This window comes from Rana temporaria, chromosome 2 (genome assembly GCF_905171775.1).
Source record: "Rana temporaria chromosome 2, aRanTem1.1, whole genome shotgun sequence".
NCBI lineage: Eukaryota > Metazoa > Chordata > Amphibia > Anura > Ranidae > Rana > Rana temporaria.
The window spans coordinates 387634456-387661796 of NC_053490.1; the positions used below are offsets into that span (position 1 = coordinate 387634456).

At 46.3% G+C, this 27341-nt stretch overlaps 1 protein-coding gene across 2 annotated transcripts in view; it reads right to left on the reverse strand.

Moving 5' to 3' along the window:
- ASAP3 (ArfGAP with SH3 domain, ankyrin repeat and PH domain 3) overlaps positions 1-27341 on the reverse strand; it is a 111774-nt gene that overhangs the window by 18887 nt on the left and 65546 nt on the right. For both annotated transcript variants that reach the window (XM_040337950.1, XM_040337949.1), the window contains exons 12-19: positions 25968-26055; positions 19228-19276; positions 18962-19122; positions 13551-13684; positions 13376-13467; positions 4289-4457; positions 4115-4200; positions 3883-3998 (exon numbers count right to left, since the gene is read on the reverse strand). In XM_040337950.1, the coding sequence (XP_040193884.1) occupies positions 3883-3998; positions 4115-4200; positions 4289-4457; positions 13376-13467; positions 13551-13684; positions 18962-19122; positions 19228-19276; positions 25968-26055 (895 nt within the window). The remainder of the gene's footprint in view (positions 1-3882; positions 3999-4114; positions 4201-4288; positions 4458-13375; positions 13468-13550; positions 13685-18961; positions 19123-19227; positions 19277-25967; positions 26056-27341) is intronic.

Genomic DNA, 27341 nt, shown 5'->3' on the forward strand with positions numbered 1-27341 from the left:
GGCTGCATTGATGGGTGCTGGTAGGCTGCATTGATGGGCGCTGGTAGGCTGCATTGATGGGCGCTGGTAGGCTGCATTGATGGGCGCTGGTAGGCTGCATTCTATGGAAGCTAGTGAGGCTTTCTTTGATGGGCGCTGTTGAGGCTGCCTTTGATGGGCGCTGGTGAGGCTGCCTTTGATGGGCGCTGGTGAGGCTGCCTTTGATGGGCGCTGATGAGGCTGCCTTTGATGGGCGCTCATGAGGCTGCCTTTGATGGGCGCTCATGAGGCTGCCTTTGATGGGCGCTCATGAGGCTGCCTTTGATGGGCGCTCATGAGGCTGCCTTTGATGGGGGCTGATGAGGCTGCCTTTGATGGGGGCTGATGAGGCTGCCTTTGATGGGCGCTGGTGAGGCTGCATTTGATGGGCGCTGGTGAGGCTGCCTTTGATGGGCGCTGGTGAGGCTGCCTTTGATGGGCGCTGATGAGGCTGCCTTTGATGGGCGCTGATGAGGCTACCTTTGATGGGCGCTCATGAGGCTGCCTTTGATGGGCGCTCATGAGGCTGCCTTTGATGGGCGCTCATGAGGCTGCCTTTGATGGGCGCTCATGAGGCTGCCTTTGATGGGGGCTGATGAGGCTGCCTTTGATGGGCGCTGGTGAGGCTGCATTTGATGGGCTCTGGTGAGGCTGCATTTGATGGGCGCTGGTAAGGCTGCATTTGACGGGTGCTGGTGAGGCTGTATTGACAGGCGCTGGTGAGGCTACATTGACGGGCGCTGGTGAGGCTGCACTGACGGGCGCTAGTGAGGCTGCAATTGACGGGCGCTGTTGGGCTGCAATTGATGGGCGCTGGTAATGCTGCAATTGATGGGCGCTGGTGATGCTGCAATTGATGGGCGCTGTTGGGTTGCAATTGATGGGCGCTGGTGATGCTGCAATTGATGGGCTCTGGTGATGCTGCAATTGATGGGCGCTGTTGGGCTGCAATTGATGGGCACTGGTGAGGCTGCATTTGATGGGCGCTGGTAAGGCTGCATTGACAGGCGCTGGTGAGGCTGCACTGACGCGCGCTAGTGAGGCTGCAATTGACGGGCGCTGTTGGGCTGCAATTGATGGGCGCTGATGAGGCTGCCTTTGATGGGCGCTGATGAGGCTGCCTTTGATGGGCCCTGATGAGGCTGCATTTGATGGGCTCTGGTGAGGCTGCATTTGATGGGGTCTGGTGAGGCTGCATTTGATGGGGTCTGGTGAGGCTGCATTTGATAGGCGCTGATGAGGCTGCCTTTGATGGGCGCTGATGAGGCTGCCTTTGATGGGCGCTGATGAGGCTGTATTTGATGGGCACTGGTGAGGCTGCCTTTGATGGGCGCTGGTGAGGCTGCCTTTGATGGGCGCTGGTGAGGCTGCCTTTGATGGGCGCTGGTGAGGCTGGTTTTTGCCGAGAAACTCGGTCGTGTGTACGAGGCTTCAGTATCCGCAGGCAGCTGCTGCTCCTTTCGCACATAATGTTAGAGGCACAGAGGTGGTTGGGGACTGTGTCTGTGTCCCGGCTCCCAAATGAATGGAAGCAAGCAAACATTCATTGATGGGCACTGGTAGGCTGCATTGATGGGTGCTGGTAGGCTGCATTGATGGGCGCTGGTAGGCTGCATTGATGGGCGCTGGTAGGCTGCATTGATGGGCGCTGGTAGGCTGCATTCTATGGAAGCTAGTGAGGCTTTCTTTGATGGGCGCTGTTGAGGCTGCCTTTGATGGGCGCTGGTGAGGCTGCCTTTGATGGGCGCTGATGAGGCTGCCTTTGATGGGCGCTGATGAGGCTGCCTTTGATGGGCGCTCATGAGGCTGCCTTTGATGGGCGCTCATGAGGCTGCCTTTGATGGGCGCTCATGAGGCTGCCTTTGATGGGCGCTCATGAGGCTGCCTTTGATGGGGGCTGATGAGGCTGCCTTTGATGGGGGCTGATGAGGCTGCCTTTGATGGGGGCTGATGAGGCTGCCTTTGATGGGCGCTGGTGAGGCTGCATTTGATGGGCGCTGGTGAGGCTGCCTTTGATGGGCGCTGGTGAGGCTGCCTTTGATGGGCGCTGATGAGGCTGCCTTTGATGGGCGCTGATGAGGCTACCTTTGATGGGCGCTCATGAGGCTGCCTTTGATGGGCGCTCATGAGGCTGCCTTTGATGGGCGCTCATGAGGCTGCCTTTGATGGGCGCTCATGAGGCTGCCTTTGATGGGGGCTGATGAGGCTGCCTTTGATGGGCGCTGGTGAGGCTGCATTTGATGGGCACTGGTGAGGCTGCATTTGATGGGCGCTGGTAAGGCTGCATTTGACGGGTGCTGGTGAGGCTGTATTGACAGGCGCTGGTGAGGCTACATTGACGGGCGCTGGTGAGGCTGCACTGACGGGCGCTAGTGAGGCTGCAATTGACGGGCGCTGTTGGGCTGCAATTGATGGGCGCTGGTAATGCTGCAATTGATGGGCGCTGGTGATGCTGCAATTGATGGGCGCTGTTGGGTTGCAATTGATGGGCGCTGGTGATGCTGCAATTGATGGGCTCTGGTGATGCTGCAATTGATGGGCGCTGTTGGGCTGCAATTGATGGGCACTGGTGAGGCTGCATTTGATGGGCGCTGGTAAGGCTGCATTGACAGGCGCTGGTGAGGCTGCACTGACGCGCGCTAGTGAGGCTGCAATTGACGGGCGCTGTTGGGCTGCAATTGATGGGCGCTGATGAGGCTGCCTTTGATGGGCGCTGATGAGGCTGCCTTTGATGGGCCCTGATGAGGCTGCATTTGATGGGCTCTGGTGAGGCTGCATTTGATGGGGTCTGGTGAGGCTGCATTTGATGGGGTCTGGTGAGGCTGCATTTGATAGGCGCTGATGAGGCTGCCTTTGATGGGCGCTGATGAGGCTGCCTTTGATGGGCGCTGATGAGGCTGTATTTGATGGGCACTGGTGAGGCTGCCTTTGATGGGCGCTGGTGAGGCTGCCTTTGATGGGCGCTGGTGAGGCTGCATTTGATAGGCGCCGGTGAGGCTGCCTTTGATGAGCGCTGATGAGGCTGCATTTGATGGGCGCTGGTGAGGCTGCATTTGATGGGCGCTGTTGGGCTGCAATTGATGGGCGCTGTTGGGCTGCAATTAATGGGCGCTGGTGAGGCTGCAATTGATGGGCGCTGTTGGGCTGCAATTGATGGGTGCTGTTGGGCTGCAATTGATGGGCGCTGTTGGGCTGCAATTGATGGGAGCTGTTGGGCTGCAATTGATGGGCGCTGTTGGGCTGCAATTGATGGGAGCTGTTGGGCTACATTTGATGGGCGCTTTATTAAAAGGTGGGGTATATATGGGCAGGGCAAAGGGGGTGGAGTCAGGGGGGAGTGGCAAAATTAGGTTTCGCCTATGGTAACTAACAGGCTCCTAATGCTGCTTCTCCCTCCTCGAGTCTGAGCTCTAGAGGGGACCACAAGAAACAGATATCAAATCAAATGCAGGTAGGTACTTACACTGCATTAAAATGCATTTACTGATGTAATAATAAATCCAGAGCTTAATTTATATGTATTTCTCTTTTATATATATATCTATCTATTTATCTATCTCTATATTTTATAAAGGAGTTCAGTTGTAATACTTTCTGAGACACAGACCTGGAATAAATATTCAGATTAGAATTGTACTGTAACCTTCTAATGTGTATGCTGCTTCCAGGTCCATGGTAGGGCTGACCAGCATGTGAAGTCCTAGTAGCCCCCCTATTTTTCCCCAGGACATGTTTCCTTTAAATATAAATCGTTTTTTTGTTGTACAGTAATAAAAATACATTTGATAATAGTAAAATCCATACATTTGGAAATAGTAAGTAATGTTTCTAGGCATAAGGTGGGAGTGAGAGACATGTGGTTACCAGTATTCACAGATGCCTTTGCTCTCAGGAGAAGTCGTATACAATCTGGTTTGTTATATCTGACCCCATAGTGCAGAGCTGTCTGTCCATCTGCTGTTACTTTTTCCAGAGCTCCCCTGTGAAAGCAGAGTTATCCATCCAGTAAGAACAGAGCATCTCAATATGGGCAACAGTATAGTAGTTGTGCTCTAGGCAATTCTCTACTAATCATGTGTAAGGCAAATGTACGAACCCATTCTGGATCAAGAAATCCACCAGCGGGAGGCAGTTCCTCTCACACAGAGAAACGGCGAGGTGAAGCGGAGACTCGCAGAGATCCTGCAGGGGAAGAAGGCAGAACATGTGTCAGACGGACAGACGGAACATAGGGAGTGCTGTGTGACTTTATAGTACAAGAAGATGATACCTGATTGAGTGCTTTGCTCAGATCTGTCCCATTCGCCATGCACTGCAGCAGTGCCATCAGGTCATGCCTCTGGATAGCATCTCTGAGCCCATGAAGACCGCTGCTTTTATCTCTGTTCACAAACCTGTGCTCCACATACTTAGCCATGATATAATCCTTCCTGGTATTCCTATTGATATACAGAGATCCCTGTATAAAGTACTTCAATCTGACAGCATGTAAAGGCATTGATCAGTGTGTGTCCAATATGTCAAAATATCTGCTTCTCCAAATCATCATCCAGCCAACCAAAAGGGAGAGTAACTATTATATATCAATCTACATGCAAGCTTCCTGGCAAACCAATATCCATTTCCCGTACACCGAAATGATTATTTCCATGACTCAGCTGAATGTTATTTTGTTACAAATGTATGACGTTAGAGACATTTTCTATCAGAAAGGCCTAAAATATCCAAGTGTCCAGGAGGTGCCACATCCCAGTGAATATTGGAACAAAAAAAAAAGAAATAAGACGGGACCATAGGTGTGTACCCCAAAGCTCAAACACATATGCGTGTGTGTGCGTATGTATATATACTGACAGCGTCAATAGAGCAATGGACAGTGTCAGTAGGGCAGTGGATGGTGTCAGTAGGGCAGAGAGTGGTGTCAGTAGGGCAAAGAGTGGTGTCAGTAGGGCAGTGGACGGTGTCAGTAGGGCAGTGGACGGTGTCAGTATGGCAGAGAGTGGTGTCAGTAGGGCAGTGGACGGTGTCAGTAGGGCAGTGGCTGGTGTCAGTAGGGCAGTGGACGGTGTCAGTATGGCAGAGAGTGGTGTCAGTAGGGCAGTGGACGTGTCAGAAGGGCAGTGGACGGTGTAAGAAGGGCAGTGGACGGTGTCAGAAGGGCAGTGGACGGTGTCAGTAGGGCAGAAAGTGGTGTCAGTAGGGCAGTGGACGGTGTCAGTAGGGCAGAGAGTGGTGTCAGTAGCGCAGTGGACGGTGTCAGTAGGGCAGAGAGTGGTGTCAGTAGGGCAGAGAGTGGTGTCAGTAGCGCAGTGGACGGTGTCAGTAGGGCAGAGAGTGGTGTCAGTAGGGCAGAGAGTGGTGTCAGTAGCGCAGTGGACGGTGTCAGTAGGGCAGAGAGTGGTGTCAGTAGGGCAGAGAGTGGTGTCAGTAGGGCAGTGGACGGTGTCAGTAGGGCAGAGAGTGGTGTCAGTAGGGCAGAGAGTGGTGTCAGTAGGGCAGTGGACAGTGTCATTAGGGCAGAGAGTGGTGTATGTAGGGCAGTGGACGGTGTCAGTAGGCCAGAGAGTGGTGTCAGTAGGGCAGTGGATGGTGTCAGTAGGGCAGAGAGTGGTGTCAGTAGGGCAGAGGATGGTGTCAGTAGGGCAGAGAGTGGTGTCAGTAGGGCAGTGGACAGTGTCAGTAGGGCAGAGAGTGGTGTCAGTAGGGCAGAGGATGGGGTCAGTAGGACAGTGGACAGTGTCATTAGGGCAGAGACTGGTGTCAGTAGGGCAGAGAGTGGTGTCAGTAGGGCAGTGGACGGTGTCATTAGGGCAGAGACTGGTGTCAGTAGGGCAGAGAGTGGTGTCAGTAGGGAAGTGGACAGTGTCATTAGGGCAGAGAGTGGTGTCAGTAGGGAAGTGGATGGTGTCAGTAGGACAGTGGACGGTGTCAGTAGGGCAGTGGATAGTGTCATTAGGGCAGAGACTGGTGTCAGTAGGGCAGAGAGTGGTGTCAGTAGGGCAGTGGACGGTGTCAGTAGGGCAGTGGATGGTGTCAGTAGGGCAGTGGGCTGTGTCAGTATGTCAGAGAGTGGTGTCAGTAGGGCAGTGGACGGTGTCAGAAGGGCAGTGGACGGTGTCAGAAGGGAAGTGGACGGTGTCAGTAGGGCAGAAAGTGGTGTCAGTAGGGCAGTGGACGGTGTCAGTAGGGCAGAGAGTGGTGTCAGTAGTGCAGTGGACGGTGTCAGTAGGGCAGAGAGTGGTGTCAGTAGGGCAGAGAGTGGTGTCAGTAGCGCAGTGGACGGTGTCAGTAGGGCAGAGAGTGGTGTCAGTAGCGCAGTGGACAGTGTCAGTAGGGCAGAGAGTGGTGTCAGTAGGGCAGAGAGTGGTGTCAGTAGGGCAGAGAGTGGTGTCATTAGGGCAGAGAGTGGTGTCAGTAGGGCAGTGGACAGTGTCATTAGGGCAGAGAGTGGTGTCTGTAGGGCAGTGGACGGTGTCAGTAGGCCAGAGAGTGGTGTCAGTAGGGCAGTGGATGGTGTCAGTAGGGCAGAGAGTGGTGTCAGTAGGGCAGAGGATGGTGTCAGTAGGGCAGAGAGTGGTGTCAGTAGGGCAGTGGACAGTGTCAGTAGGGCAGAGAGTGGTGTCAGTAGGGCAGAGGATGGGGTCAGTAGGGCAGAGAGTGGTGTCAGTAGGGAAGTGGATGGTGTCAGTAGGACAGTGGACGGTGTCAGTAGGGCAGTGGACAGTGTCATTAGGGCAGAGACTGGTGTCAGTAGGGCAGAGAGTGGTGTCAGTAGGGCAGTGGACGGTGTCATTAGGGCAGAGACTGGTGTCAGTAGGGCAGAGAGTGGTGTCAGTAGGGAAGTGGACAGTGTCATTAGGGCAGAGAGTGGTGTCAGTAGGGAAGTGGATGGTGTCAGTAGGACAGTGGACGGTGTCAGTAGGACAGTGGACGGTGTCAGTAGGGCAGTGGACGGTGTCAGTAGGGCAGTGGACAGTGTCATTAGGGCAGAGAGTGGTGTCAGTAGGGCAGAGAGTGGTGTCAGTAGGGCAGAGAGTGGTGTCAGTAGGGCAGAGAGTGGTGTCATTAGGGCAGTGGATGGTGTCAGTAGGGCAGAGAGTGGTGTCAGTAGGGCAGTGAAGAGTATCATTTGTTTTTACTTTTATTATTATTTTTAATTATTTTTTTACAATTTTTTTTAGAAGCCCCATTAGGGGGCTTTGGTGAAATATCAGAGGTCTAAACAGGGGGAATCTGCACTACACAGGGTAATTAGAGTGTGTCCAGGAACCTCTGTACACACGATCGGATTTTCCGACGGGAATAGTGTGATGACAGGCTGTTGGCAGAAAATCCGACCGTTTGTATGCTCTGTCGGACAATTGTTGCCGGATTTTCCGCCGACAAATGTTGGCTGGCAGGCTTTAAAAAATGTTGTCAGTCTGTACACAAGTACAAACATGCATGCTCGGAATCAATGCTCACCAAACACAACATTAGCAGAAGGTGCCCCAAAGGGTGGCGCTCAAGAGCTGAAAAACCACGTCGTTTTGTGTTTGTTGGGCGAAAATTGTGTGCTGTTTGTATGTACAAGACAAATTCCTGCCCAATGCCCTTCGGACAAAAATCCTTTGACCGCAGAAAATCTGATCGTGTGTACCAGGCTTTAGTGTCCTTTGGTGCCTCCAAAGTCCCATCCTCATACCTCCCAACTTTTTGAGATGGGAATGAGGGACACCTATTAGCGAACGTATGCAGACACAGGACACACCCCCTTAAAGATGAATTATAAATTAAACAAAAAAAAAAAGATGTTAAACCTTTAAGTCCTTTTTATTTTAGCACTAATATTCCTTTTGACATTAGGAAATGCAGCAATTTAGTTGGAAGAAAGGTTTAGCACTTTTTGAAAGAGAAATAGTTCATTTTATAATACAACTCTATAGATCAGACCAAAATGAGAGACGAATGAGGAGAAAAGAGGGACAGAGGGACTTTGTTTAGAATCAGGGACAGTCCCACAAAATCGGGGACAGTTGGGAGCTATGCCCGTCCTATTTCTTATTTTTTGTTGTAAATATATAATGTTAGTATTACAGAATGCTGGCAGATATCTGCCTACAGTGCAGATTTGCTCCACTATAAAATTGCTTGCTTATGACTGATTATTATGATTATTATGAGCTGTTTATTAGAATAGACACAAAATATGATTTGTATTAGCCTAAAAAATATCCCATACATTAGCCAAAAATCCCATGCATGTCTCCTGGGCATATGGGATGCTTTAGTGTGAAATATTTACATTAGGAAATAAACAAGTCATGACAATACCCTCATTGAAGCTGAAAACAACACTGCAAGTGTTCAAAAACATTCAATACAAATATGCATGCCTAATTTTTTGTAAAGTGTTTAGCTCCAGTGCATGGGGCTCTGGCCTTTAAAGCGATACTAAAGCTTTGCTTTTTTTAAATAACAAACATGTCATACTTACCTCCACTGTGCAGCTCGTTTTGCACAGAGTGCCCCGATCCTCCTCTTCTGGGGGCCCTCGGTGGCTCTTGCAGCTCTTCCCCGCATTAGATGACCACCTAGGAGAAGCGCTCTCCCGATGGGGTTACCTTGCAGGCGTGCTGCTAGGTCATACACTAGGTGTCCATAGATGCCGAGTGTATGACTCGGCCCCGCCCCCCAGTGCCAACGTCATTGGATTTCATTGACAGCAGCAGGAGCCAATGGCTGCGCTGCTATTAATCTATCCAATCGAAGCCGGGACTCCATGGAGAGAAGGACAGCGGGGAAGTGCACAGTCTATTTGCCTTTAGTAAATCAACTCGGATGTGTCCATGTACACGGCCTGCGTCCAGGAGCAGAGGCGGTTGAGCTGTAAAAACGCGAAACGCCCAAAAAACGCTGTTAGACGCGGCTAACAAGCTCTTAGCCACATGTACCCGGTTTTGGCGTTTTTACATTATAGGGAGAGTTTTTCCAGTAAAAATGCCAAAAAAACGATAACGCCAAAAAAAACCCTGGTCAAAAAAACTTTATCAACGCATGTTTTTACGGCTGCTTTTTTCTGGCGTTTTTTAACCACTTCCCGCCCGGTCAATGGACAATTGACGTTCCAGGAAGTGGTTGTGAAATCCTGACTGGACATCTATTGACGTCCTGCAGGATTTCATGCTGGCGCGTGCCCGCGCAGCGCGCCGATCGGTGATGCCGGGTGTCAGTCTGACACCCTGCATCTCCGATCTCAGTAAAGAGCCTCCGGCGGAGGCTCTTTACCACGTGATCAGCCGTGTCCAATCACGGCTGATCACGATGTAAACAGGAAGAGCCGTTGATGCTTCCTGCTCCCTCACTCGCGTCTGACGAGTAGAGGAGAGCCGATCGGCGGCTCTCCTGACAGGGGGGGTTTGCACTGATTGTTTATCAGCGCAGCCCCCCCTCGGATGCCCACACTGGACCACCAGGGAAGGGCAAATTAAAATAGATGCCAATCAGTGCCCACAAATGGGCACTGACTGGCAACATGGACCCCTCAGTATCCATCAGTGCCACCCCTCAGTGTCACCCGACAGTGTCCATCAGTGCCATCCCTTAGTGCCCATCCATGCCCAGTGCCCACCTATCAGTGCCCATCTGTGCCACCCAAAAGTACCCATCAGTGCCACCCATAAGTGCCGCCCATGAGTGCCCATCTGTGCCGCCTATGAGTGCCCAGTGCCGCTTATGAGTGCCCATCAGTGCCGCCTATGAGTGCCCATCAGTGCCACCTATGAGTGCCCATCAGTGCCACCTATGAGTGCCCATCAGTGCCGCATACCAGCGCTGCCTATCAGTGTCCAACAGTGCCGCCTCACCGGTGCCCATCAGAGTCGCCTCAATGGTGCATATCAGTGCCACCTTATCGGTGCCCATCAGTGCCACCTCATCGGTGCCCGTAATCAAAGTAGAAAACTTACTTATTTACCAAAAAAATACATTTTCGGTCTTTTTTTAATTGTTGCGCAAAAAATAAAAGTTGCAGAGGTGATCAAATACCACCAAAAGAAAGCTCTATTTGTGGGAACAAAATGATCAAAAAAATAGTTTGGGTACAGTGTAGCACGACCGCGCAATTGTCATTCAAAGTGCGACAGCGCTGAAAGCTGAAAATTGGCTTGGGCAGGAAGGTGCGTAAGTGCCTGGTATGGAAGTGGTTAAACGTCCCGTGTGCATAAGGCCTAAAGCCAGACTGTTGCTAGGTATTTACATGCTTACTTTTCACCCAACTCCAGTAAAAATCTTTTTTACTACTAAAAAGAGTGGCGAAGAGTTAATATTCTGCAAGGTTTTATTGCCGTCTTCAATTCACTAAACACCCTGTGACATTAGTATACAAATATGCTGTGTCACTGAGCCAGGAAAGCAAAGACAACCTTTACAATCTTGCCAATAGAGAGTTACAAATAGCAAGAAAAAAAACTCAAAGACATTCTATCCCTCCTCCAATTTACTTCAAGGCTATGTTGTTGGTAGAAGTGGGCTTTAATGTGCTTTTCCTCATTGCCTTTAACAAAAAATAAGATCCATCAGTTTTCAAAGAAATTCCAGGGACTCCAGGTACTATTTATAATATATTTTCTCTGCTCCGTACATTGTGAATCTATTTACCTATAATCTAATATGCCTGTGAAAACTCAAGAGGGGAGAGCATAGAGATGACTTGAACAGTGTGCTGCTGGTCCTTCACTGTCCAATCGGAAGCCTGGGGGGTGTAGCCTTGACCAAGCTGTACTGCTCAATAGGCTGACTTTTGATTACAAGGCTAGCTGAAAAGAAATACAGTAAAACTTTGGATTGCGAGCATAATTCGTTCCAGAAACATGCTTGTAATCCAAAGCACTTGTATATCAAAGCATTTTATTTACAGGGTATAAAAGAGAAGAGAGGCACCTCTAAGTGTAGCAATAAGTTGCTAAATGTTGTACCTTCATTAAATGCTTGCTGACGGCGGCAGGTCGGCTCTGCTGGGCGAGAGCACGTAGCTTTACGTCACCTCGTCCAGCAGCCAATAGGGGCGCGCGAGCACCCCCCCGCGCGTTCGCCCCCGACTCCCGTGCTCGTGCCCGGCGGGCGCGATCGCCGCCGGGCACACGCGATCGCTCGTTACAGAGCGAGGACCGGGAGCTGTGTGTGTAAACACACAGCTCCCGGTACTGTCAGGGAGAGAAATGCTGATCTTCTGTTCATATAATGTATGAACAGAAGATCAGTCATTTCCCATGTCAGTTCACCCCCCCCTCTACAGTTAGAACACACCCAGGGAACATACTTAACCCCTTCCTCGCCCCCTAGTGTTAACCCCTTCACTGCCAGTGGCATTTTTATAGTAATTCAATGCATTTTTATAGCATTGATCGCTATAAAAATGCCAATGGTCCCAAAAATGTGTCAAAAGTGTCCAAAGTGTCCGCCATAATGTCGCAGTACCGAAAAAAAAAAATCGCTGATCGTCGCCATTACATAAAAATACCCCCTATTTTGTAAACGCTATAACTTTTGTGCAAACCAATCAATAAACGCTTATTGCGATTTGTTTTACGAAAAATATGTAGAAGAATACGTTTCGGCCTAAACTGAGGAAAAAAAATATGTTTTTATATAGTTTTGGGGGATATTTATTATAGCAAATAGTAAAAAATATTCATTTTTTTCAAAATTGTCGCTCTATTTTTTTTTATAGCGCAAAAAATAAAAACCGCAGAGGTGATCAAATACCACCAAAAGAAAGCTCTATTTGTGGGAAAAAAGGACGCCAATTTTGTTTGGGAGCCACGTCGCACGACCGCGCAATTGTCAGTTAAAGCAACGCAGTGCCGAATCGCAAAAAAGTGCTCTGGTCTTTGACCAGCAATATGGTCCGGGGCTTAAAGCGGATGTGCCATGGGAAAATAATATTAAAAGCCAGCAGCTACAAATACTGCAGCTGCTGACTTTTAATATTAGGACACTTACCTGTCCTGGAATTCAGCACCGATCGCAGCAGAGGATGAGCGATCGCTCGTCACTCTGCTGCTCCCCCCGCCATCCACGCTGAGGGAACCAGGAAGTGAAGCGCTGCGGCTTCACTGCCCGGTTTCCTACGGCGCATGCGCGAGTTGCGCCGCGCCCGCCGATTGGCTCCCGCTGTGTGCTGGGAGCCGAGTGTTCCCAGCACACAACGGGGGGGGGGCGACGGGATGTGACGGAATGCCCGTCTTTTGCCCGTGAATGCCGGGCCGGAAGTGGGTGCAAATACCTGTCTTTAGACAGGTATCTGCACCCCCCTCCCCCCTGAAAGGTGTCAAATGTGACACCGGAGGGGGGGAGGGTTCCGATCAGCGGGAGTTCTACTTTAGGGTGGAGAACCGCTTTAAGTGGTTAAATGTAACCATATTGCTACACTTAGAGGCGCCTCTCTTCTCTTTTATACTCTGTTGTGACATGACACTACTCTTATATCAAGACATTGCTTGTATATCAAGGCAAAATGTATTAAAACATTTTGCTTGTCTTGCAAAAACGCTCTCAAACCAAGTTACTCTCAAACCAAGGTTTTACTGTAGAAATCTTTTGACAGCTAAAACTATTTTTTTTTGACAGCTAGACTATGGCGAGTGGGAGTAGAAAATGCCCCAACATCAGTGCCCCATGATTGGTTTCAATGGAAGAAAAAGTACCCCATTGTTGGTACGAGTGGCAGAATAGTGCCTCATTGATGGTGTCAGTAGGAGGAATAGTCCCCCATCATTGGTGTCAGTTGGTGAACTAATGCCCTAAGGGCCAGATAAAGCCAAGCAAAGGGCCACATCCGGCTTCAGTTTGGAGACTACTGCTCTAAATATACAGTACAGTGGAACCTCCGATTGCGAGGTACGCGGTTAACGAACGTTTCGCAATACGAGCAATTTTTTTTTTTTAAATCCTGACTCGGTTTACGAGTGCTGTCTTGCAAAGCAAGCAGGATTCAAGCCTCTGCAGTGTGCAGTACCACATTTGGCCAGGGGTGCGGGGACTTTGGAGCCGATCAGAGCCGTTTGGAAATACTCGGAAATACACAGGAGTGTTTCCAAATGCAGCCGAACAGTCTCTGAGTATTTCCGAGTCTCTCTGGCGCCCCCACCTCTGGCCACATGCGTTATTGCATGCCATAGAAGTCAATGTGGAACAAATTATTTTCGTTTTCATTGACTTCTATGGGGAAACTCGCTTTGGATTACAAGCATTCTCCTGGAACGGATTATGCTCATAAGCCACGGTTCCACTGTATAAGTCCCATCTTACATTGTTGTCTTGCATGCACTCATCCCAATTCACAATCTATACCTTGGTCATCCACACAAAGACTTACATATCACTGCTAGATGTGGGCTTTGGATTTGATGTAGGAAGAGCCGCTTCAAAAACCTCATTCAGTTTGGCATTCCCAATTGAAACGGCAAGCTTTAAAGACAGGAAAATGCGTGGGTACGTGAATTGCATATATAGAATCAGACGGGCTTAAATATAAACAACAAAACACCTACCAACAATTCAGATGTGCTCAGCAAATCCAGAGTTAAAGACTGGACCCGTGAGTGGCGCACGCCAAGATCACGATGAATCCCAGAACACTCGATGCAGATGAGGACGCCTAGGTTTGTGGATACCCAAGAGGGATCTGTCACAAGAACAAAACAGATACAAACAAATTAGAGAAATAAGCAGGATGGGTAACAGTTCAAAGTATTAAATGGAAGATGGAATGCGCAAGCAATAACTAGACATGACAAAGACAACATTGAGTGTTGGAGAAAAACATGTAGAAAATCAAGGAAGGCATTTATTAACCATTTGAGGACCTTAGGAATAGGAGATGTGCCCTTATAAAAACGTCAACAACGTTAGTTGGTCGTATCTCTTATGAGCAATTACTGGCTATCAAAATAATGTGTTTTACCGTAATACATTCTTTGCATTGAGGTAAAAAATGTTTAGGTATCATTATCCCCCCTCCTCCCTTTACTTACCGGAGCCCTCATTCCATCCAGCGCTGTGCACATCTGCAGCTCTTCTCTTCTCCCAGTGCTGTCAATCAAAGCGATGAGGGAGCGGGGGGTGGGGCCAAGACCCGCTGACACAACAGCAGGGCTCTGGAGCAAGCATTCACAAGTGGCTTCCCATGGGGGCACTGGACAAAGGTAAGGGGCCAGGAGCGCCGGCGGGGGACCTGAAAAGAGGAGGTTTGCCACCGCTCTGTGAAATTCCATTGCTACATTTTGCTACATTTTGTTATTTAAAAAAATATATAATACCTTTACAATCACTTTAACTACTTGCCACCCGCCGTATAGTAAAATGACGGCGGAGCGGTGCAGCTCTTGTTCTTGAACGGTGCCCAGTTTAACCGCGATCGTGTTTTCCTGGGACATGGCACGACCCCGATCTCTGCAAAGAGCCGCGGCCACGGCTCCTTACCCATGTGATCTTCTGCGTCCAATCACAGCCTATCACATGTAGACAAGGAAGTGACATTTATCGGCTCTCCTCACCTCACACTGACAGCGTGTGAGACGAGGAGAGCCAATTAATGGCATCGCCTCACAGGGAAGACGTGTAAAGGTAATTAGGGCACTGATCATGTGTCCTGATTACAATGCAGCCCCAACAGTGCCCATCAGTAATGCCACACTCTGCCCATCAGTGACACCAGTCCGTGTCCATTAGTCGAGAGGCAAGAGACAATACGCTTAAAACTCTCCTGCTGACGGACTATGCCCGCGCTCAAGAGATTCCTCTATGTCTGTTAACAGTTGATGCCGAAAAGGCGTTTGACCGGGTCAGTTGGAAGTTTTTACGAGCCTCTCTTCTACAGATTGGCATGGGTCCCTGTATGATGGCAAGGATTATGTCTCTTTATCAATCGCCCTCGGCTAGAGTTAGGGTGAATGGATCGTTGTCCCCAGCTTTCCATATCTCTAATGGAACACGTCAGGGATGTCCTCTTTCTCCATTATTGTATGTTATAATAATGGAACACCTTGCAAATGCACTGCGACAAAATGAAGACATAACGGGCATTCAGGTAGGTCCCCTACATGAAAAATTGGCCCTATTTGCAGATGATTTATTACTATTTGTAACAAACCCCCATACCTCTATTCCATCTATACTTTCAGAATTCCAGAGATTTAGTGAAGTTAGTAATTTTAAAGTTAATTGCAACAAATCAGAACTTCTTAATATATCTGTCCCGCAAGGAAAAATGAAGCGAATATCGAAGAACTTTCCTTTTAAGACGTGTACGGAGTCGATTCGATACTTAGGGATTAGTATTTCAGCGTCACCAGCACAACTATACTCTCTAAATTTTCTCCCGATGCTCAATAAAATCCAAACGACCCTGACATCATATACACTCAAACGTCTTTCGTGGTTTGGTAGAATTAATACCCTTAAGATGGATATACTCCCTCGTCTTCTATACTTGTTTCAAACAATTCCAATCCACCTTCCGGCAGTGTTTTTTCGTAAAATTCACCGACTATTTTCTAAGTTTATCTGGAATTCAGTCCAGTCAAGAATTAGTTTCGGGACACTATCTCTACCAAAAAACAGAGGTGGAGTGGGGGTACCAGATGTTTCGATTTACCATAAAGCGACTATATTAGCACGTATTACGGACTGGTTTCACCACTTCACCTCGAAGCAATGGGTTCAATTGGAAGGACATATGAATCCTATAGATTTATGCGCCCTTCCATGGACCTCGCCTATTCTTCGAAAAGGCCTTTCAATACCAGTAGACCTTACTAGGCAAACACTGTATATATGGGACAGACTGATACCCATATATAAAATATCAAAACAATTGAGCCCTATGACCCCCTTTTTTGGAACGCCGGATTTTTTACCAGCCCTACACTCAATCACGTTTGGGCCCTGGTATAAACAAGACCATAGAAGAATTGCTCAAGTCCTCCAGACAGATTCACTACTAGTGGTAGATTTTCCATCGACTAAGACCCCTCAGAACTCTGCGCAGTGGCTGCAGAGACATCAAGCCTTTTGCTATATACGATCAATCCCATCGAAACTAGATTTCTATGCTGAACCGACTGCATTTGAATCCTTGCTACTGCAAGAAGAACCAATATCACACTCAATTTCTATAATTTACTCTATCCTTTTGCTTTCAATCCATCCAGATCTCCCCCCGTTCACGCGGAAGTGGGAGAAAGAACTCCAAGAGAATATAGCTTTAGCAGACTGGCAAAAAAGCTTTATTTTGACTCACAAAACTTCAATAGATACAAGATCACAAGAAAAGGCATATAAGTTGGTGAGTAGATGGTATAGGTGCCCTTCTATAATGCATCAAATCAATCAAAATATACCGGACATTTGTTGGCGTTGTCACGAGGCAAAAGGTAGCATGTTACATGTCTGGTGGGATTGTCCGCCGGTAAGAAGGTTTTGGAAACAAATTTTCGATCTATATGGAAAATTGGAGGATACAGTAATTTGCGCATCACCCAGAGTGGCCCTTCTAAATATGACCCCAGGTCCTTTAAAAAAGGCAAGAGAGGACGTGATTGGATACTTTATTTCAGCAGCTAGAGTAGTTATTCCTCGATATTGGAAGACAGGGGTAGTGCCTTCCCTAGGGGAGTGGGTGAAGGAATTGGAACGTTCTAGAGACTTGGAAAGCCTATTGGCCCGGGAAACGGGAAGGGAAGAGCAGTTTTCTCATACTTGGTCTGCATGGTCTGACTTTCGGAAATCAGATGAATTCCCAACCTGGGTTAAAGGGAACCTTACAGACGAGTAGCCATGGTGGGGAGATTATTATTACTGTTTAATTTTATTTCCCCCCCACCCCCTTTTTTTTTTTTTTTGTTCCTCCTTCCTTTTTTTTTCTATGTGCCTATGGGTATTATATGTTGCAGATAAGAAAATATGTATTATGTACATGTATGCTTGACTGCTATGATTATAGTAGTAATGTATGTCTATGTAGATACTACTAAAATTCAATAAAATTCAGATTGAAACATTAGTGAGACCAATCTGTGCCCATCAGTTATGCCAATCAGTGCTGCCTTTCAGTGCCCATCAATGCCTGCCCATCAGTTCCCATCAGTGCCACCTATCACTGCCCAAAAGTGCCGCCTATCAGTGCCTTTTATCAGTGCCCTTCAGTGCTGTCTATCAGTGCACATCAGTGCTGCATATCAGTGCCGTCTCATCAGTTCCTATCAGTGCAGCCTCATCAACGCACATCAGTGAAGGACAAAAATTACTTATGTTCAAAAGAAATTACAAAAACATTTTTTTTTTTATATTTTTTGTATGTTTTTGTTTTTTAAGCAAAAAAATAAAAAAATCCAGTGGTGATTAAATACCACCAAAAGAAAGCTCTATTTGTGTGAAGAAAATTATAAAAAAATTATTTGGGTACAGTGTTGCATGACCGCGCAATTGTCATTTAAAGTGTGACAGCGCTGAAACCTGAAAAATGGCCTGGGCAGGAAGGGGGTGAAAGTGCCCGGGAATTGAAGTGGTTAAAGAAGTAAAAAAAATAAAAAAATATGTGTTCCTATTTAAACCCTCATTACCCTTAGTTAACCCAAATCATCTCTCTAACTCATTCCTTCCCTTCTTCACTTAGCTATTATATTTCTGCTTTTTTTCCCCCAATAATATTTAAAAAATAAACTAATTACGTATATTGTGTTTAATATTTTTTTCAGTGTTGCATAAAAACAAAGCCCATAAACTGAACTCTATGTTAGCCTATGTGCCCATGCACACCTGGGCATTTTTTAGTGTTAATGAACTTTTGAGTTCATTGGCTTTTTTCTGAACGCCCGAAATTTGCGTTCAAAGTGCCGTTTTTTACGCTCAAAAACGCAAAATGCTCAAAAACACCGGCGCCAGCGTTTTTTTGCATTTTTTTATCCATTGGGAAAAAAAAAAGTAAAAAAAAATAAAAAGAAAAGCTACACTGAAAAACGCTGATTAAAGCTATTGCAAAAACGCTAAAAAACATTGAAAGGCTCCCTGCAAAGCTACTGGCGTTTTTTTATAGCTTTTATCAGCTTCAGTGTGCATGGAGCCCAAATATATTGGCCATGCTTTGTAACAGAAACAGCAAAGGTATACTTTTTATTTACCGTATCACTGCTTATTTTAAAACAAACACAGGTCAAAATGGAGACAATTTGTTTTCTGTCTTTAGAACATATAAAACATAAATAACATAAATAATTTCTGCAATACACTGTGGCCAAAAGAAAACCTAGTTTGTCACCCAAAAAACATGTATTTATTATTATTTTATTTTTTTAAAGTGTTACTAAACCCACTATACTAAAATCAGTCAGTATATGCAGTAAAGCATGCTTGTTATACTCTCTGTGGATCCTAAGGGGTTAATCCTCCGCATTTTGTAAAAAGGCTGATTGATCCTGTATTTTCTGATCCTCCCCTTCTTCCATAGTCCCCAATCCATCTCATGTTAAAACAGAGCCTTGAGGGCACTCTACACATGCTCAGTTTGGTGTGTAATTCTTTTTTTTTCTTCTTGGGAGGGTGCATGTGATGGGCACATGGCCAATCAGCACTGGCTAGACAGAGGGTCAGGGGTCCTGTGGCCTCATAGGACAGTCAGATAAGAATGAAAACTCCTCCTACAGGCTTTAACCAGACACTGATAGAAGTCACAAGACTGCAATATACTGCTGATGAGAAAAGGTGTTTAGCAGTTTATATTTACTAAAATAATTGCATTCCCATGTTCTGTGTAGTGTGGGAGACCAGATATGGTGAATGCAGGGTCCTGGGTTTAGTAACATTTTAAGTAATGACAAAGATATAGCCGAATAAACAGGCTCATAATGGAAATGTCCATAAGGGGTATATAGGTGGGAGAGCTGAAGTGGTTAATATAGCTCACCGGGGGCTCCGCAGTCACAGCACACTTGGTTCCCAGGTAAGGACCGGATCTCATTAATGATCTGCTTTGTTAGTTGCTGGGAGCTGTCACTGGAGCTTCCATCCCCACCAAAGGCTGCATTAAGTGATTCGTCTTTACTGTTCTGCAGTACAGATATCCACCTTCACAAAAAAAACAAAAAGAGTTTGGATTTTTTTTTAATGAACAGACCAAATATAAACCAGAAGAAGAGGAATTAGAAGAAAAATAGATTTCATAATACTCACACGAATGCCTCGGATTCATCCTCAGCTTGAAAGTGATACGTTCTGTTATCTAAAAGTGCAGACACAAGTGCATAAGGTTTATTAATTCATACAATTCTGAAGATGTTTTCAACCAATACCAAAAATTAAAAGTCACCGTAAGGCTCATCATATATGTTACAATCTGATCATACAATCTCTGTATAATAAATAGATCCATCACTGTTACTATTACTAAGGACGACTTGTCCTTCTGGCCTATGAAAAACACCAATATGATACTTGTGCTCAGGGCCACCATCAGGAATTATGGGGCCCCTTACACAGCTTCAGGCATGGGCCCCCTGGAGCAGCCGCGAATTGAGAAGCGGGGGGGTGCCACCGCTAATTGAGAAGCAGGGGGGGCGTGAATTGAGAAGGAGGGGGTGCTTTCTGCCCCAAATTGAGGTCAGGGGACTTTGGGTGCTGACAAACAAAAAAAAATGGGGGGGTTGCCCTGGGGACCTCTGGGCCCCTTACAAAAAAATGTAAATATATATATAAAAAAATTATAAAAAAAAAAAATGGGGGTAGCCACCGGGCGCCCTGGGGACCTCTGGGCTCTTTAATAAAGAAAAATATATATATATAAAAACATGAACATTTTCTTTTGTATATAAAAAAATGGGGGTTGCCATCCGAGGGCCCTGGGGACCTCTGGGTCCTTTAACCACTTAATCACTGCCTCATAGCCGAATTACAGCTACAAGGCGGTTCCTTAACTCTGGGAGGACGTCCATGGACGTCCTCCCAGAATTGCGCTCCCGTCCCCCTGGGGCGCGCACACGGGAGTGTCCGTGATCGCCGGGCATCACGGATCGCGGTAAATTGCCGCTGATAGCGGCTGTTTACACGTGATCGCTCCGTCCAATGACGGAGCGATCACATGTAAACAAACCGGCGTCATTTGATGACGCCGGTTCCTCCCTCCTCTCTCTGTACCGATCAGTACAGTGAGAGAGAAGAGAGCAGGTGTCAGCAGCACTGTGGGCTGGATCTGTGACTATTGCAGTCACAGATCCAGCCATCCCTACAATACCCTGTGCAATACTCTGCAATACCCTGTGCAATACTCTGCAATACCCCTGCGCAATACTCTGCAATACCTCCTGCACAGTACTCTGCAATACCCCCTGCGCAATACTCTGCAATACCCCCTGCGCAATACTCTGCAATACCCCCTGCGCAATACTCTGCAATACCCCCTGCGCAATACTCTGCAATACCCCTGCACAATACTCTGCAATACCCATACTCTGCAATACCCCCTGCGCAATACTCTGCAATACCCCCTGCGCAGTACTCTGCAATACCCCCTGCGTAGTACTCTGCAATACCCCCGCACAATACTCCGCAATACCCCCTGCGCAATACTTTGCAATACCCCCGCACAATACTCTGCAATACCCCTGCACAATACTCTGCAATACCCCCGAACAATTTTCAGATATTGGCACCATAGCTTGTGGACGCTATACCTTTCACAAAGACCAAATAATATCCACCAAGTTGTACTTATTTTTACCAAAGATATGTAGCAGTATAAATTTTGGCCAAAATTTATGAAGAAAAATTACAAATTTGCTAAATTTTATAACAGAAACAAAGAAAAATTTATTTTTTTACAGAATTTTTAGTCTTTTTTCTTTTATAGCGTAAAAAATAAAAAACCCAACTGTGATTAAATACCACCAAAAGAAAGCTCCATTTGTGGGAAAAAAAATCATTTCGGTACAGTGTTGTATGAGTAATTTCATTCAAAATGTGAGAGCACCGAAAGCTGAAAATTGGTCTGGTTATTAAGGAGGTTTAAGTGCCCAGTGGTCAAGTGGTTAATAAAACCCCAAAAAAACAAAAAAATATAATAAAAAAAGGGGGGGTTGCCATCTGGGGCCCTGGGGACCTCCGGGCCCCTTACAAAAAAAAGGGGGGTTGCCAAACCGGGCCCCTTACAGGTGTACTGCCTGTTCCCCCTGATGGCGGAGGGGACGTCCCTGCAGGCATCATTCAGATATCCTTGCACAAAGTCAAGGATGTCATTTGACGGTGTGCGGTATTAAAGTACCCCCTGGACATTATATGTTGTCTGAAAGCAGAGGCCCTGTAGAATAAAAAGGCGATAGTTGTAAATTTCCATGTCAGAATTGTGCGTAAATGTTTATTAAACGCAAATTTTTAAGAAAAATTATAATAAAATTAATTTTAGTGCAAAAAAGCACCATATACCATATTTATCGGCGTATATCGCGCACTTTTTTGCCCTGAAAATCAGGACACCCGAAGCCGCAGAAGGACGCCGGACCCAACGAGGCCGCCGATGGACGCCGCGCAAGACACCAAAACTGTAAGTACAAAAATAACTTTTTTTCCACAGGATTGGGGGTCACTTTAGGGGTGCGTGGTATACGCGGGAGCGCGTTATACCGCGATAAATACGGTAATACCCATTTTGGTTAAAATATAAAGGATGAGGTTGCATCGAGTAAATAGATAACAAATATTTCACGTCTTAAAATTGCGAGCACCCGCAATATCGCCAAACTATTGTACCCAAAAATCAATATAGGTGACGCTTTAAAAGCCTTTACAGCTCATCAGTTTAGAGTTAACCAGGAGTTCTTGTAATAGAATTATTGTTCTCACGCTGACATTCGTGGCAATATGACACACGCGTGGTGCGACTGTGGTTTACATATGCGTGTACACCCTGGGCTTGAGTTTACATTTGCGTAGGTGTGTGGGGGCAATGGGGATTTCAATTATTTCTTTTTTATTTTATTATATTTTATATAGGTATAACAGAGCCAAGAACACGGTTAGTAGAGAGAGTCACCTACATAGGACGGTACTACATAGGGAGTTACTGGAGCCGGGCAAGGTAGGAAGGGAGGAGGGAGCGTGGTGTTACAATCTGTGCAATGAGCACCCTAAAACCCTGCATTCTGTCCAGAGAGCACCCCTGAACTCTGCACTCTGTAGGAAGCGAATGCCTGAACTTTGTAAATAGGGCGCCCCCGTTCACTCTGCACTCTGTACGTAGCAAACCCCTGAACTCTGCACTCTGTGTATAGGGCCCCCCTGGAGCTTCAATCTGTACACAGTGCACCCATGAAAGTGCACTCTGTATGTAGCATACTCATAAACTCTCCACTCTGTGTATAAGGCACCCCTGAAACTTTACTCTGTATGTTACGCACTCCTGATCTCTGCACTATGTACATAGCGTAATCCTGAACACTGCACTCTGTACAGAACACACTCCTAAATACTGCTCTTTGTAGGTAACACACTTCTGAACTCTGCACACTGTACGTAATGCACTCCTGAACTCTGCACTCTGTAGATAGCGTAATCCTGAACACTGCACTCTGTGCGTAAAACACTCCTGAACACTGCTCTTTGTACGTAACGCACTCCTGAGCTCTGCCCTCTGTATATAGCATAATCCTGAACTCTGCACTTTGTACGTAACGCATTTCTGAACTCTGCACTCTGTACAGAGTGTAATCCTGAACACTGCGCTCTGTACGTAACACACTCCTCAACTCTGCACTCTGTACATAACGTAATCCTGAACTCTGCCCTCTGTATGTAGCATAATCCTGAACGCTGCACTTTGTACTTAACGCACTCCTGAATTTTGCACTCTGTATGTTGCGTACCTCAAACACTCTTGTTCTAATAGCACAAGCGATGAGTTTTTTTTTTTCCTGCCTCCAAATGCCTCTAAACGCCTATGTGTACATGGACACATATAGAAGATTTATTAAAATTGGTGCACACAGAATATGGTACAGCTACAAGCTTTGACAATAAAACCTAGAAGCTGATTGGTTACCATGCACAGTTGCACCAGATTCTGTGTGCACCCGTTTTAGTAAATCTCCCTTATACACTAACATAGAAGGGTGAGGCAGAACAAAAAAAAGTCCTATGTGCATGAGGCTCTAAACATCTCCGTCTTTGTGTTGACACGCTATATAGAGGATTGCTGTGTTAAGAAGAAGAAACAGCAGAAAGGACAATAAACAGCTGTGTATAGTTATAGTGAACCTGTGATTTTCCAAGGCAGGGCAAAGCAAACAGGTTCACTTAACTACCCGCCCTCCAAAGCTGCACATACTTACCTTTCTCTACAGCTGGCCATACACATAAAGATCATGCAGGCTGAACAGAAAAAAATATAACAGATTTCTCCATTTGGGATTCACAGCTTGGATGGACGAATCTCCCGCTGCTGCTATTGTATTCCAACACCTGGCCCAACCAGCTCTCATAATACAAAGCATTTTCTGAATGGCGCCTGTGCCAAGCAGCCAAACTCCTCCATTCACAATGCATTAGGCTGGCCGCTCAGCATGGGACCCACAAGCAAATGAAGATCAATGGAGTATCTGTCTACTTCAGTTTTTCCAGCTCCCAGGGGCATTATCCAGGTATGGTGTTTACAAAGTTATACTGGCCCAAGTTGGATCAATGAAACTATGGAAAAATACAGCTTACAGGAGTGGCATCAGGTGTGGTCTTCTGCTACTGTAGCCCATCTGTTACAAGGTTCGTTGTGGTGTGCATTCAGAGATGGTATTCTACATGCCTTGGTTGTAACCAGTGGTTATTTGAGTTACCGTCTCCTTTCTATCATCTCAAACCAGTTTGCCCATTCTCCTCTGACATCAACAAGACATCTTTGTCCACACACCCTCCGTTCACTGGATATTTTCTCTTTTTTGGACCATTCTCCGTAAACCCTAGAGATGGTTGTGTGTGAAAATCCCAGTAGATCAGCAGTTTTTGAAATACTCAGACCAGCCCGTCTAGCACCAACAACCATGCCACGTTCAAAGTCACCCTGAAGCGTTTTTACAGCGTTTTAGCGTTAAAAATAGCACTATTAAAACGCTCATAAAACGCTCTCCATGCATCTCAATGGACCCTTTCACACTGAGTTCTGCAAGCAGCATCTTTGGAGCAGCTTTTGGGCGCTGAAAAAAAACGCTCCAAAAATGCCCCTCTCTATTGAAATGAATTGAAAGCGCTGTAAAAACGCCTTACCCTTTTACACTGAGGCACTGCAAAAACGCCCTAAAACGTTAGGGTCTTAGGCCCCTTTCAGACTGTGGAGTTTTTCAGGCGTTACAGCGCTAAAAATAGCGCTGCTATACCGCCTGAAAAACTGCTTCCCAGCATTCTCAATGGCGATGCGCTGGCTGCAGAGAAAAAAATCTCCTGCAAGCAGCATCTTTGGAGCGGTGAGAGGAGCGGCATGTATACCGCTCCTTCACATTGAAAACAATGGGAACCGCGGCAATAGCACCCGCAATGCACCTCTGCAGAGGCGCATTGAGGGCGGTATTAACCCTTTATCGGCCGCTAGTGGGGGTTAATACCGCACCGCTAGTGGCCGAATCTGGGGCAATTCCGACGGTATAGTGCCGCTGTACCGCCACCGCACCTCCCGCCCCAGTGTGAAAGGGGCCTTAGCGGTGCTTTACCAGCACATTGGGATTGCAGATGAGGCTTCGCTCCAATAACGCTCGAATAACGCTAGAAAAACGCCCCAGTGTGAAAGGGGCCTTAGGAACTGCAGTCTGCTCACATAATTTGTAATAAAAACATCTTTGCCATTCTGAAGCTTCCCTCCAACAACTTTGCATATTATTTTATATGTATACTGTGATTCTGTACTTGCCAAATATGCTGCAGAAGTCTCCCTCCACTGAGTCTGGCTGCATCCATTTTAACTGTGGGCAGCTGAAGCTGCTGCCTGTTCACTTCCTGGATTTAGGCTCCATTCACACTAATGCGTTTTTTGATGCATTTTGCAGAAATGCAGGGACATTTTTTAACATGGTTTCCTATGGAACATGTTCACATCAATGCTTTTTTGTGCCTCTGCGTTTTTGGAAAGGGTCGGAGACTTTTTTTCCACAAAAAAAAACAGCGTTTTGCATGTAATAGAATTCAATGGACCCACATCCAAAACGCAAGTACCGTGATTTTGCCGCGATTTGCGTTTTTTTTAACCCGTTTATAGCTGGTTGTTAAAGGAAATGTAAAAAAAAAAAAAAAACGCAAATCGCGGTAAAAACGCATGTCGAAAAACGCAGCAAGCACCGCAAAAACGTTCAAAAGCAACATGCATAGGTGTGAATCAAGCCTAACACAGACACAGAGGCACACCTCCAGCTCTGCAGCTTTCATTGACCCTTTTTATGACTCATCCCTCCTCCCTTCCTGGCAAACTCTCACAAGAATGAGCTGTGTGTGATGTCATAAGCCGAGACCAATGACCACACAATAAACAGGAAGTGAGCTGTATAAGGTATTTACCGGCAGAAAAAAAAAAAGGTTTTACTATTCAAAGTTAAAACAACAAGGGCAGAGGATTTAATAGATGGAAAGTTGAAAAGGTCGGTTTAAAATTCTGATGCTCGGTTTGAACTTCAGCAAGTCGTCTTCACCACGTCTAGATGTCTAAATGCATGGAGTTGCTGCCATGTGATTGGCTGATTAGTAATTTGTGTTGCCAAGCAATTGAACAGGTGTACCTAATAAAGTGGCCCGGTGAATGTATACCAAACCTGGAATTCTTCTTTAGCATCAGAGTTTCCTCCTCTTGTATTAGAACAAAAATAACTTTTCCTGTAGCTTAGCAGAAATGTTTAGCTTTTCTCACAGGTCTAAACACGTCTACATGGACAATCTGTCTCTCCACAACTCACGTGTGATTAAATAGAAGCTGCGCTTGTCTTCTGGATTCGGCCGCACCTGGCAAGTCAGTAATTTAATTTTCGCTGGAGGCCGGTTAATCTAAAAAAAAAAAAAAAAAAAAGCATGAAATGCAATAAAAATATGCAAGAAGACACGGCACAAATACCACATTTGAAACGTAATAGGGCAAAATACATATTTCTTTATTCAAATGGATTTTCAGAAAACCTGACATTGTGGCTCCAATTTGCTCTGTACTTTACCAAGGACTGGCCCAATTTCCTTTAACCACTAGCCGACCAGCCGTCGCAGTTTTACGGCGGCAGGTCGGCTCAGCTGCGCGAAATCACGGTCCTGTCAGGGGGAGAAATGCCTGAACAATGTATGAACAGCGATCTGTCATTTCCCCTAGTCAGTCCCACCCCCCCTTCAGTCAGAACACACTTTAGGGAACAAAATTAACCCCTTCCTTGCCCCCTAGTGTTAACCCCTTGCCTGCCAGTGCCATTTTTACAGTAATCAATGCATTTTTATAGCACTGATCGCTATAAAAATGCCAATTGTCCCAAAAATTTGTCAAAAGTGTCCGCTATAAGGTCGCAGTACCGATAAAAATCGCAGATCGCCACCATTACTCGTAAAAAAATGTTACTAAAAATGCCATAAAACTACCCCCTATTTTGTAGACGCTATAACTTTTGCGCAAACCAATCAATTAACGCTTATTGCGATTTTTTTACGAAAAATATGTAGAAGAATACGTATCGGCCTAAACTGAGGGGATATTTATTACAGCAAAAAGTAAAAAATATTCATTTTTTTTCTCAAAATTGTCGCTCTATTTTTGTTTATAGCGCAAAAAATAAAAATCGTAGAGGTGATCAAATACCACCAAAAGAAAGCTCTATTTGTGGGAAAAAAAGGACGCTGATTTTGTTTGGGAGCCACGTTGCACGACGGCGCAATTGTCAGCTAAAGCGACGCAGTGCCCAATCGCAAAAAGTGGCCCGGTCATTGACAAGCAAAATGGTCCAGGCTGAAGTGGTTAATAATAAAAAATGATTTAAGATGGCCACACATTAGCAGAATTTTTTTTAATTTTTTTTAATGTTCATTTGATTTTTAATCGCAGTGACAAGAAAATTCAAAGGAGCAGGATGGAAATTTTTTTCTTGAACAAACAAATTTCTAAAGCCTCGTACACACGATCCAATTTCTTTATCGTACACCACGGGGCACAGAGTCTTAAATCATTACGTTATGGGTTGTATGGTCACCAGAGGTGATTGGACACTGGCACAACCAATCAAAGACAGTTCCTCTCCATATAACCCCTCCCATCAGGGAAGTACCTTAGTTCTTTCACCAGTGTCTACGCAAGGAAG